The 13,972-nt window shown below is 43.2% G+C and overlaps 1 protein-coding gene across 1 annotated transcript in view; it reads right to left on the reverse strand.

Annotated features, from left to right (window-relative positions):
- LOC147666690 (mitochondrial amidoxime-reducing component 1-like) overlaps nt 1-13,972 on the reverse strand; it is a 220,710-nt gene that overhangs the window by 128,715 nt on the left and 78,023 nt on the right. The window contains exon 3 of the mRNA XM_086948963.1: nt 10,287-10,452. Within this exon, the coding sequence (XP_086805089.1) occupies nt 10,287-10,452 (166 nt within the window). The remainder of the gene's footprint in view (nt 1-10,286; nt 10,453-13,972) is intronic.

Below are 13,972 nucleotides of genomic sequence, written 5' to 3' on the forward strand. Positions count from 1 at the left end.
CCTTGACTACTGTAGAAGATAGGCATGCTTAACAAAAGTTCCAAAGCCATAAATAATATCTATGCATGTGCAGCACAGATGTTTAACACATTGTGAATTGCCTCATCCACAATGTATGGCTTGTATATACCCAAGTCACACCATAGCATATCTTTTTTTAAGTGGGACTCCGCGCACCACAGTCTACAGCTTTGTACAATAAGTTTGGTGAATTTGCACAAGCACTCTACAAAAGGGCTTCTGGTGGTACCACACCACTGAATTCTGGGAGCTTTAGTTCTGTACCTGCAGTTATCAGAGAGTGGGAAACAGCCCATGCCTTAGATCTGACTGGCTTATGGCATTACATTTTTTTCTCCTCTTTTATCATAAAATTAGGTCTTTCCAACTGGTGCTGAGCAGCTGCAAGAAGTATTGCTAAATACATAAATGCAAAGGCTGTTAGGCTGGTGGGCTGTGACTGGTGAGAGGGAGGCTGTCCGTCTTTGATCTCAGCGTTCAAGTAGATTGACTCCTCTATAGTCATTCAGCGCTTACAAGTAGTCCAAAATGCAGTGGTCAGGCTGCTCTTTCGCCTTTCAAAGCATACATCGTTGTCAAATCTACTCAAGAGCTTCATTGGTTGACCATGGACAAATTAATACAGTTTAAAGCATTGTGCTATATGCACAAGGCAAGATTTGGCACAGCCCCACGTTAGATTCAAGATCTGGTGGCACCTTATCAGCCCGCATGTACTCTTTGATCATCAAACCAGTACCTCTATAAAATGCCAAGAATGTATCTAGTGTGCATGGGTTGGGGCGGTCATTTGTGTACCTTGGCCCAAAGGTATGGAACAACCTTCCGGAATCGTTGCAAAGCTGATCCTCCCTCAATGTTTTTTTGCAAGGGATTGAAGATCTGGCTGCTTTAAATTGGGAGCTGATTTCACTTTACATGAGTTTAACACCAGGAAAACCCCATGGGTTAGCTGAGCACTTTACAAGACACAATAATAATCATATCCAGTAATGGAGACTCGGTCTAAAAGAAAATGACTTGCAACTTAAGATTTCAAAATATGACTGTTAAAACTTGATGACTTAGAAATACACCGTTTTCCAATACTGTGTTCTCTAAATAGTACTTAGCACAATGGATGTCATTTAATATTTGATGCACGTGCAAAGAAAGGTATTTTCATGCTCATGGAATATTTTAGCAAGTGGCCATAGACTGGTATGGTGAAGACTGTTTTTCTAGTGTGCCTATCCATTGCTGAAGTGGACTACTCAGAGAAGGAACACAGTGTATTCTTGTAATTGATAATGGCTTACAGTTTGTATGCGATCAAATGAAATATTTTCTTGAATATGCGGATACAGAGCATTTATTGTACAGTCCTTGTAGTAACATACTGGTAGAACGCTATATCAGAGTAGTGAAGGGAACCATGTAATGAGCGGTAAAAGGGAATGTACTGTGGAATGAAGTGGTGCTAAAATAGGTATGGATGTTTAGGACCTTGACTAATGCTATGATTATTATTGGTAGGTTATTATTAATTTAGCAAGGAACTACCCTTTCCAGCTTTATACAAACATCCTGGTTAGATCTAGAACCAGTTCCAAGAGAAACTCTACTCAACCCTTGGTAAATGTGACAAAAGCTGCATTTCCTAGAGAAACACATTAGATTCAAACAATACCAACATGTTAACGTAAAAAAAAACCACAATAAAATACTTACAAATAAGAGAAAAGCTGAATACGCAAAAGAACACTTAAAGCATCATAATCAAAAAAGGAAAAACAAAGATATTAATTTTTAAATGTTTGGGGGCAAATAGCACCAAGAAAACACAAAGCTTCAGTTACTGATTGACTAGGACCAAGGTGCAATGGCAAACTGACTGCAATGATGTTGGGTTTGGGTAAATCACACCAGTGAAAGTTTTTACCTTACGACCTGAAACAGTATTTAAAGCTTGGCAGAGCAGAACACCTGCTAAAAAGTGGCATTGACATCAATTCACTCTTAATATGGCACCACTTTTTGGCAATGTTCCCACCAGCCCAACTAAAAATAAGCCCTTCTCCACATACTCCAGCAGGGAAATACCAGAAGCTGAAGCTTGCGATAGCTCATGAAAGTCTGATATGCCATCAGCAAGCTTTATCTGAATCTATTGCTTTTAGAGCCAACATTTCCGAGCAAGACAATGCTGTATTCCATATAGGCTATGAGCTCGCTCCACCACTGAGACAGATTTATTTCTTTGCACTGGTCCAAGGATTTACCATCAGACTTAATTACTTTTTTGATTCTCAGATTCCACCAGCGGGGCAAGGTTGGAAGATGTAGATGGCCAAGGACCCACAAGGCTAGAAACCTTTACCGTAAGTTCTGCGGAACCAGTTTCCAGCTTTCACCGGCTATTTTTTGCCTGTGACCTGTATATCCTACCTCAGGAAACCTCAGTGGCTTTTATCACTTCTTCACAGGTGAAGAAATTGACAATATTACACCTATAGTCTCTCCTGCAGCTCCGCGGTCCTGGAGCATACTTCTAGGCACCAGGCCTCTCACCAGCCAGGGCTCTGCAGGATCCATTTTCAGTTGTCAGCTGTCTCTCTGTAGCAGTGTTCTTTATTCCAGCTTTCAAGCAGAGTCATATTCTTGAAAGAGGTTTCCCTCCCATGTCATGAGTGTTGTAAAGGGGTTGTGTTGTGGAGCCAGTCGTTTCCTGTGCTCTAGCTAGAGATCGGAAAATCCCTACATCCAATCATGATATTGTTCTCACATAATTCCCAGCTACTTTTTCAACACTTCTTCTCATAGTTTACTGCATACCTATCCAGAGTCACTCAACCAAGATGGCACCCATCTTCCTCCACAAGAACGATCTCTGGCATTTTACCCAGTTACTCCTCTGCCTCTGTAGAGATGAGGATCCCTCTGCTTTGTTGGAAATGTTTTCCTTCAAGGTGCGGATGGAGCCACATAGTCTACAGTGGCTCTGGTGATAAACAGTAGCAGTTCCTGGCGGCCCCATTTGGCATTTCCAAGTCAAAGGAAGAACTTTGAAAGCTGCCTGTGGTAAATGAAAAATGCACAGTCCACTGTGTAGGTTAAGATCCTTTATTGTAATTTCCTTCCAAGGTAATAAGTACAGAAGTAAAACCCCACCACGAGCCAGCTGTTAGCAGCTCAGCCTGAGATGAGCAACTGCCACAGTAAGTTAGAGAGAGGCACTGTGAGCCAGAGGGACACCCAGGCATTCTATGATGTCACAGATATCATAGTACAGTCTATCCAGAGAAGAACAGTGGAGAGGACATTTACTACACATCCTCTTCCCTTATGGAGAAAGAACAGAATAGAGAAACAAACAGCAAAATACCATAAAAGTAACAAGTATTGCATGAGATATCATTAGCATGAGCAGAAATACAAACATACTAAATGTTAAATGAACAAAAAAACATTAAATGCTACTATATGCCACATCCCCTTCCCTTAGGGTAAAAGCATGGTTTAGATGAATGAGGACCAAATTAGCAAAGAAAGGTGGTCACGCTCACAAATGGGTACACCAGAGGATAAACACCTAGATAAACAAAGGCGAGTGTAGACACAGACCCTTTACGAGCTCCCATGACAAAAACATGATGAGAAAAATGTGATTAAACTCCTCAGACAAAGTCCCACCGACATGAAACCCTTGGCCTCGAATCTCAGGCAGGTAGACTTTGACAGGAGCAGAGTGTCAAAAAAGAGACAATGTTTAACAATCTCCACCAAAAATAGAGAACAACACAGGGTACTGACCCATAAAAATCACAACCTCCCCTAAGTAGGGTACACCACAGGATAATCAACCTGGGAACAGAAACGGGGCATTGACTACCCAGAAATAAAAACACCTTACCCCGTGGGCATTGACGGGGCATGGACTACCCACAAATCCACAACCTCCCCTAAGTAGGGTACACCGCAGGATAGTAAACCTGGGAACTGAAATGGGGCATTGACTACCCACAAATACACCACCTCCCTAATACACAACCTCCCCTAAGTAGGGTACACCGCAGGATAGTAAACCTGGGAACTGAAATGGGGCATTGACTACCCACAAATACACCACCTCCTCCAAGTAGGGTACACCGCAGGATAGTAAACCTGGGAACTGAAATGGGGCATTGACTACCCACAAATACACAACCTCATCCAATAAGAGTACAACTTAGGATACTCACCCTTGAAACTCAAAACAACAACATCCCCTAGATAGGGTACACCATAAGGTTCTACATTTCTACATGACCCTAGGACACAAACATGGGCATTGACTACCCACATGCAGACAACCTACCCTAAATAGGGTACACCAGGACAACAATGACCTAAGAGTACTGACCCTTAAAACAACACCTTGTCTAAAGACAAATTCAGAGTACTGTTACTAACCGCCCTCACAAGTGTCAACAACAAACACTGTGTGCCCCCACCCCTAACTCACAAACAAAATGAAAGCAGGCATTGTAATAACAGTGAAATAGTAAAGCTCCTCTCAAACTTTCTCTCAATGGGTACACCCACCTTTTACACACAAAACAAAATGAAAGTAGGCATTGCAGACAGAAATAAACTGTAAGACTCGTCTCAACCTTTCCCCCCAAATCCACACAAGACTTCACGCCGTGGTCCAAGACGAACCAATACATTGGCACACTCCAAGCATACAGCAAGGTGTTGACAAATACAAAACATGCAGCGAGGTAAGAACTACAACTGTAAATAACAGATAACATCAGCTCCGGTGAGCGATCTCTCACCCGAGGTCTTGAGTGCAATAAGTACTTGATTTCGGGAACCATTCACTAGTGTGTATGCTATCCTTGTACCTAATACAGTCCGCAAGAAACACTGGAACAGTGATGACTTCCGCAATGTTGTTCATGGTGCTGGTCTTGGAAACTCTTAACTCGGGTCCCACCTTTGTTCAGCCCGGTGCACAAAGGCTTTTACAGAAGACAGTTACCATTGTTACACCAGAGGCGGAACTCCACATGAATGCTTCTGTCATAAAGTCGTAATGCGCAGCACCAAACACGCTCGTAGACATAACTGGAACAGCACAGAAACGATCCAAGATGGCGGCACGCTGTTACGCCTCCGCCGGATGGTTCATGGCGAAGACGTCTAGAGCAAAGTGTTTACCAGGCAGAGACAGCGTGATGATGCGCTTGACATGTCTTCGTAGGAAAACGTCACCAGAGGAAAGAATTAGGACATGAAGATCACCGCTAACTCCCACGAACATTCCAAAGACGTCATCATTCAGATGGTAGCAGAGGAACTAGAAGATCACTGCCAACCAACAGTCGGCCAACCGTCAACAGTGTTCAATGAGGTAAGAAAAGAAAGTCAACAAAGGACGCCGAAGCTGCACTGCATTTAAAACAAATCAGCGTAATAGCCCGTTTAACTCTTCACACTCCAGAACGGGTCACTAGGGGTGTCTGTCGGTGTTTCCACAACAGTCAGTTGTTGGCAATTCCTGAGCACCGAAACAAGTTAGCAACCTCTGTAAAACTCCACAAATGTTGGCGCTGACGTCCAATGCAAGCCAAATGGTGCTGGTTGGTGACTGAAATGTCCCCCATGCATCGGTAAGATGTAGTCCGGTTTCTTCCAAAATGCAAATTAGCTCAGCTACAGAGCGATAAGTTGAAGTATGTCGCAAACACAAGGAGTGGTCTTTGACTTACTGATGAAACACTCACAGATGGTAGATGTTGTTAAGGATACTGCTAGGGCTGGGCACATCCGTGAAAGTAGGCACATCACATGCTCTTGGGATACCCAACCATGCCCATACTGTGAACTGTCAAGGCTCAAAAGTCGAAGAAACACAGAAGGGTGATCAGGCCAGCTGAGTTTCAGATGCTTTTGTTGCTGGAAACAATCCAGATGACAGCAAGATGACAATAAGTTCCTTGAAAGCAGTTGGCTCCTTCACAAACAAACGTCCAGGTGCAGGCTGTCCAAGATGAAACAGGACACTGGTGGGGTCAGCCGGGCGTTACCTTTCTGCTTATGTATAATTCCAAAATGTCTTTAGTTCCTTTACATGTAGAAGCTTCGTAAGTTCATCCTCTTAAAAACGTCGCCAAGTTGTGGTAAATGAAAGATGCACAGTCCACTGTGTAGGTGAAGATCCTTTATTGTAAGTTCCTTCCAAGGTAATAAGTACAGAAGTAAAACCCCACCAGGAGCCAGCTGTTAGCAGCTCAGCCTGAGATGAGCAACTGCCACAGTAAGTTAGAGAGAGGCACTGTGAGCCAGAGGGACATCCAGGCATTCTATGATGTCACAGATATCATAGTACAGTCTATCCAGAGAAGAACAATGGAGAGGACATTTACTACACTGCCCGTGTATGGCCAGCTGCTCCTGACCTCCTCCCAAATGGCTGGCCCTTACTAAGTAGCAGCCTGCTAACAACACTCCTGACTTCCTGCTGTCAGAGGCTAGTCATTGTCTTCCAGGAGGGGGGTCACTAGCAGGCGAGCAAAAAATATGAACTGCACCTCTACAGTTGGCCTGAGAGGCAAGCCAATTTATAAACCAGTTTACTTACTGGCAGCACAATCCATACCTTCTTAAATGTGATTTTCCATTAAAGTTGTCAAATAAGTACTTTCACCATTGAATGGGACCTTTTAAACTAAGAGAAGAATGCCTTTTAGTCCATGCTGTAGCATCTTCCAATTACATCAATGTGTGCAATGTAATGATTTTACTCATGGCTAGGCCCTTTTCCAGAAAATTAAACTTTACGTAATCAGTGGAAACAGCTCTTAGGTAAGTGTTTACTTTGTGGTCAGAACATTCCCAATGCGAACCATGCCACATCTTTATATATTAAGAAACTAGCACCATGTCCTTACAAGGCACACTTTAGGACTGACAACTAATATAAAGAGTGCTTTACTACATGACAAAAACACTTTTCCCTGCCACGTGCCCTTGGCAGTGCCTTTGAACTGCATGGGCACAATGGTATTCTCTGCTAACTCCACAATGCAGCGTGCGCAAGGTAAATCGTTTTATTTATTTACTTACTTACTTTACTCCTGGCCTTCCTGATACCAAATCGCATACACAAATTGCGATTCAGTAGCAGGTTCCGAAATGCAATTAACATGTGTCTTTGTAAAGCGCACGTTCACCCAAGGGCATCTTGGCACTGAATGACAGATGTTTATTGTTATACGACTCAATGGGATTTTTTTTTTGGCCCTCTTAAGGATGAAAGGCTGAGTGGACCATCCAGGATTTGAACCTGTGACCATGAGGTCGAACACAGGGCCCTGCAGTGGCCCTGTGTTCAAAGCCACCAGACCCAGCTCTAATTGGGCCACTGTACATTTAAAAATGCCGTTTTGTGTTTGCAAACGGCCCGATTATGCAAGTGTAAAAAAGATTTGTTCATTTGGACCTTTACCACCAACTCAAAGTTGGTGGTAATCCATTTGAAAATGGGAATCGGAAACAAATATTTTTGAAGAGGTGGCAGTGATCATTTTTGTTTTTGAAATGCATCCCATTTTTTTTTAAGGAAAATGGACTGCATTTAAAAAAAACTAAAAAGATAGTTATATTTAAAGCAATAACAGACATGGTGATCGGCTGACTCCAGCACGCCACCATCCATGTGCTTTTTGCAATTCGCAATGGGTCGCAAATGTAGACATACCTCATTAATATTCATGAGGAAAGTCTATATGCGACCCACTGGGAATCACAAAAAGTGTAAAACACACTTTAGTACATTAGTGTTCATGATTACTAAACAGCAAATCGCCAAAAAATTGCTATTTGGTAATCACAAACACTAATGTTAGTACATCTGGCCCTTGGTCGACTGGTAAAAAAAGGGGAGGGAATTCCATTTATTGGACCAAACTATTCATAAAATGCATTTATATGATTTAGGACATTTGAGAAATGTAGGTCTACACGTTTGCACCATTAACCATTTTTGAGAATGTTTTTTTTTCTTCTTTTTTGTTATTGAAAAAGACCTGGTATAAACATGAATAAATACATTTTTTTCCAATCATATATCTTATTTAATACCATCACACATATCACGGAAAAAGTGTATAAATCAATTCTGATAAGAAGTTCCAGAGTAAAGTAGTGCTTAATCGGAGAGAAGTGATTAGAACAGCGAGTAAAACGGAGGAAAACAGGTAGTTCATTAAAACCACTGAACAATAAATCACAGGTCTTATCTTAATTATACCACATTGATTTAACAGAGCATTGACATTATGTAAAAGGGGCCACCCAATCAGTAATTGGTCTCCAAATAGCCTGCCCCAATCCCTCATCATTCTACCCCTACGAGAGTAGAGAGCAGATTCAATACTATAAATCCCTAACAGCCTAGCCAGCCACATCTGATAAGACGAGGGTACTACATCTTTCGACCCGGCAGCTAACAGTAGCCGGAGGACAGCTACGCATATAAATAGGAGAGCTTTCTTCTCCTTATTGAGGCCCAAGTTACTGTCAGTTCTTATTAACATTAGGGTAGGGGATAGGTCGATTTTGAAGCCTAGCAGCCCCTCCCAGAACTTTTCGATCTCTCCCTTGATTACAGTTAACTTGTCGCATTTATAAAACATATGTAAGAGATTAGCTGGACCTTCGTTGAATCTTGGACATTTGTCATCCTCTCTTTTCCCCCAAGCAAACAATTTAGCTGGGGTAAAATACAAATTAAAAAGCGTCTTATAATGTTGGGCTTTCAGATTTGACGACCGGAATACTCTATCGGCTAACTGTAATGATTTATCTAAATCCACATCCGGGTCAACTAATTTAGTTGCCCAGGTCCTTTCACATTTTTCCAGGTCGTCCTGTAATCTTGAAACTAAGTTACCATTGAGAGTGTTCTTACCACAATTCCTGGTCAGCATGTGGGAATTCAGGTAACTGCAGGAAGAGTGTTCAGTAGCACAACATAACAAGCGACAATAACAAGCATGCAGCACAGACATTTCCCCTTCCTGGACTTGCTGCAACCCAAGAGCACTGACAGCGCTATCATAGGTTGCCCGGGCTACACTTCACAAGGGTTTTATCTCCACAACTGTGATGAAATACACTTGCAGCCTAGGGATCACATTTTCAACAAAGTTAGAAATATATTTAACCGTATTAATTTATTGTGGTAGCAAAATCAAATGCAATTCAAACAACGGGGTAACCCTGTGTCCCTCAGAACCATGTTATTTGATGGTTAAGCAAAAAGAGTTATGTTTTGATTTATGCAATACAATTCTTTGATCGCATGACTTTGTAGTTTGAGCATTTACTTCTCAATCTAGTTGTGTACCAGAGAGCACGTGTTGTTGTTTGCAATAATAAGCATTGTCAAAGTAATGTGTCTTACCCAACAGAACCACTTTTTGCTTAACCCGAAAAATCAAATGGCCAGATTCACAAAATGAGGTGAGAAATCCGATGGCTTATGCCTACTAGATTATTGTCTATCATGAAGCTCTCCAAGGATTCCGTGATCTGCAATAGATGTATATTCCCAGGAGTACTTCTAGAATTGCTAGCGAATTACTAATTACTCTCATGCTTGATTATTTTAACATGCGTAATAGCACAAGTGTACATTTGCACATGCATGAATGTGCCACATAAGGTTTATCCATGGGTGGAAATAGTTTTCCCGTAGAGAAATCCTTTCCCTAATTTTGCGGATGATTTTTCCCTGTTTCTACTACAGCTCAGCATCTACTCCTGTCCTTGCCCCAGGAGTAAATCTCCAATCATATCCAGTGTGAGAATGTGCCTGCCAAAGTTTTTTTAATACCCACACACTATCCTAGAAAAAACTTAACCTGACATTGAAAGCAGATTTCCTCACGTTCACATTTATACTGCATTGGTGGTTTTGTATATGCGGATACATTTACATTTTGCGAATAGCAAATGAGTTTACATTGGTAAATAAAGAAATGTATCCATCCATGCTCAATCACATAGACAAAAACAGTGATTAATTATATTGCTAGAAACAGCACTCAAGAGGCTGGTACCCATATTATGAGGGCTAAGAACACATAATGGTACAGACAACATGGGGACAAGAAGGGTATACCATGGTGATTACAACATGAGTAACATTTCAATCTCTAGACAATCTAACCAGATTGCAGGAAGCAACAGACAAATGATTATCACAATCTATGTCTTTAAAATCAAGGCATCACCTGATCGTTTCGATGGTAGAGGGCAAACTCTTCTTTGGAGTTTCTCAGCTTCATGTGATTCTCAAAATGCACCAATCTATAGGGCTCTGCGCCTTGCACAAAGGCATTAATCCAGTGGGAAGTCTCATCTCCACAGTCTTTACCCTGCACATTATGGCCATGTACCCTGAAATAAATAATTAGCATAGATAAGTGAATTTAGAGTTTGAAGAAACAGGCATTAGATGCTTGTGTCAAATGTATATGCATGCTTAGTACACTCAAAAGGAATTGACATTTTGCAATGGTGACTATATTACATCTGACAAAAAATCTTTGTTAAATTCATCCAACATGTCTGAATAAAATACTTACCCACCGAGAAGGGAGTCTCCATCCTGATGACAGTTGTGCTCAATTGAATCTCCAACAACCAATCATTGAGGGTGGGGCACAGTCCCAATGTGAAGTAGCTCACTGGCTGAACAGGACACCAATCTGCAGTGTTGGTGTGGAAGGAGTCCAGAGCCAGGAAAGGTTCTCCAAGAAGAAGTATTGGCAAGGGCATGAGACGAGGTAGTAAGCCATGATTGACTCCAGGGGCCATATGACGTAAAGTGCCAAAGGGCGCAGCAGGCGTTTGCATCCGCTTTGCACAACTCGAGGCACTTTGGTATTACAAAAAGGCAGCAGACGCTTGTGTGCACATAAATCACCAGCGTTATCTTCAAGGGGACATTCCCTCATTTGCTTGGGGGTGTGCTCCATGCAAATGGGGGAATCCCTTTGCCTCTGTGCCCGCGCAGTATTTCCGATGAGGTAAAGAAGCCCTCAGGAGGCGCACTGACAGTGCTCCACCTAAAAGATGGCGCACTGTCAGTGCGCTCCCTGAGAGCAGCCCTCTGGCGGGGGTAAACGGGGTCACTGACTGCACTTGCCTGCAAGAGGATCTCTATTCCCCTTTAAAAGTGCAGGCGGGTTGCAGGCTGCACAGTGAAACACGGAGCGGCTTCAAAGCAGCCGCTTTGTATTTCACGTGAATGCGCTGCCCCAATGCAGCACGAGTTTGCTACAAAGTAGATATTTGGCACACCCTAAAATTCTTTGGACATTGAAAGACTCATATATATGTAGAAGAGTCACAGTTCCTAAGGACCACTTCAAAATTTAGGGGCCGATTAGGATTGCGGTGATTCCGCATCCTATGGCCGGGGGAAGCAACCGCCGGCCCGGGGAATGTGGAATCACCGCTGCGGCCCTTCAAAACACCCACCGCCAGATTAGGCTGGCGGTGGGATCAGCGGCGGACGGCAACTCCGTCCGCCGCTGATCCGCAGGGTGTTGGCCGCAATTTGGTGGCGGTGTCTTCAAGACACCGCCAGCCAAATTACAATGTGTGTGAAAACATGCTTTTCCGCGGCGGACTCACCGCTGTGGAAAAGCATGTGGAAAATATCTTCTGGGGGGCCCTTGCGGGCCCCCAGGGTGTCGGGGTGGGGGATGCACATGGGGGGTACCTATGGTACCCCCCAGAATTTGCATGTACAAGGTGGCAGGCACCGCGCGGTGCCTGCCGTTTTGTGCATGCAAATGGAAAGCATGCATATTTAACCTTGCGGCGGGTGCTGCTTCAAGCAGCACCCGCCGCAATATTAAATATACAGGATGTGAGCGCCAGGGTGGCAGTCACATCCTAATTCGCACGGAGGGACTGCTGCTGCCCCTGCGGACGGTCCTTCCACCTCGGGGGTGGCGGACGGACGCAGGCCCATCCGCCATCCTAATGAGGCCCTTAGTTTGCGCACCCAAGGTATTAAAAAACGGTAAAGCTGGATATAACAGTATACCATTGTTGCACCTACAATGGGAATGCATTTAAACAAGAGGCAAATTGCTTCATAAAAACTAGCATGGGATGGTATCAGGTCTGAAATTTTAGACCAGCATGAACAATGGCTGCATTAACCATCCGAAGTGAACACATACGCAGCACATGGAGAGATGCCAAACTCCAGGAGGTATTACAGGCATGGGGGTTGATGAGTCAGGAGATTGGGAGGAGCTCCCCGGATGCTACGCAGACGGTGTCATCTGCAATTAGCCACGAGAGGACCGCATCCCCCAGACGGGAGGAGGAACGGGAGGTCACCCCAGTCTGAAAAAGTAATAAAGGATCCTCTGGATAAGTGGGCCCGGTAGAGGGGGGGGGGGGGGTACTGGGAGGGTGTGGGGGGCTCTAGGTAAAATGTTTGTATGGTTGATATAGCCAATGTATGCATTTCTTGCTGGTTTGGTATAATCTTCCACTGCAACTAAACTTAGACTACCTGTTGCTGTGCAGAGATTGAAAGACCTACTGCTCAGAGCTGTCTGTAAAATACTACTGTCTTATCCTATGCAGTGGACCATCAAAACCGCAATAAAGAACTTAAAAAATAAAAAAACATCCGATGTGAAGTGAGAGGCCCCCTTTCAAGACCAGCTCTCTATTCGGCTTGTATACATGCTAATAAAACGCTGCCCGTGCCTGGCCTCCTGGATTAAATACATCCCTATTGTAGGTGCAGCAATGGTATACTGTCAAATCCAGCTTCTACATATATGTGAATTTAAATGTCCTAAGTAAATTAGGGCATGTCAAATATCTAATTTGAAGTTGGTTCAGGACCAACAGTCTGATATTTATTTGATTGAAGGAATTTATGCCCCAATCCTTTGGTGTCTCAGTTTAGATAATTCTCGTCCTGATGATGACCCTGGTCAAAATGACTATGTTTAGGGTTCGATATGTCGATAAATAACATATCTGGACTGTGTTTTTAAGAATCTTGATGGTGGATGTCAACACTTGTTTCATGGGTGTGGACTTCAAAACAATCTACTGTCCCTATCAGCCACATGTATATATGTTGTACATAGCACAAATGCACTATTCAATCACTATATATCACACTTCCTGCGCCGTAACTCTTTAGTAGCACCTTGTGCAAGTATTATATTACACTGTGTGAATTTATCAATATCTTCATAAAGGAGATATGTAAACATAAATGCACTTAAATGCATAACTGAAACATGCTCATTTGAGAGGTTTTATCTCCTTTCCCTAAAATAACACTATTGCCATGGTAGTCAGGGATACACTAGCCCCATAGGGACCAGTTTATTGTTTAGTTATTGTCCAGCCCAGTACCCTGGGTCACTGAGTTGGCCCCTTTTCTATTTAAAAAAGGCTATGAGACAACAGCACTGCCCTTTCGGGAGGGTAAAGGCTGCCCAACAGAACCTCTGCCCAGGCCTCTAGCTTCCAGCCGTTCCTCCTCCAGGTCTCGCTTGATCGACAATCCAAGTCCTGTAAAGTGAAACATCTCCTTCTGAAAAGGAAATGAAAGTGGCAAGGCCTTCTTTTGTACCTTGGATCAAGTATTGTGGCACATGTGTGCTCTTTGGAGGACACAATCTCGTTTTGAAACTTCGGATTAACAGCCAAACCAAGGATTTAGCTCTGAAACAACTCATATGCGTTTCCATTCTTTATGCCTCTCTTTTCATCTGGTTCTGTTGCAGATGCGACAACGGGATTGCTTGGCTCATTGTACTGTTCTCCTTGCTGACTTCCAGTTGAAAACCACAAAAGGAAGTAGCATTTGTGTCAAACACTTGGCTGACCCCCATTTGTCCACCTACTTGTCATGCTTTTCCACTTG

This window comes from Lissotriton vulgaris, unplaced genomic scaffold (genome assembly GCF_964263255.1).
Source record: "Lissotriton vulgaris unplaced genomic scaffold, aLisVul1.2 SCAFFOLD_2511, whole genome shotgun sequence".
Taxonomy (NCBI): Eukaryota; Metazoa; Chordata; class Amphibia; order Caudata; family Salamandridae; genus Lissotriton; species Lissotriton vulgaris.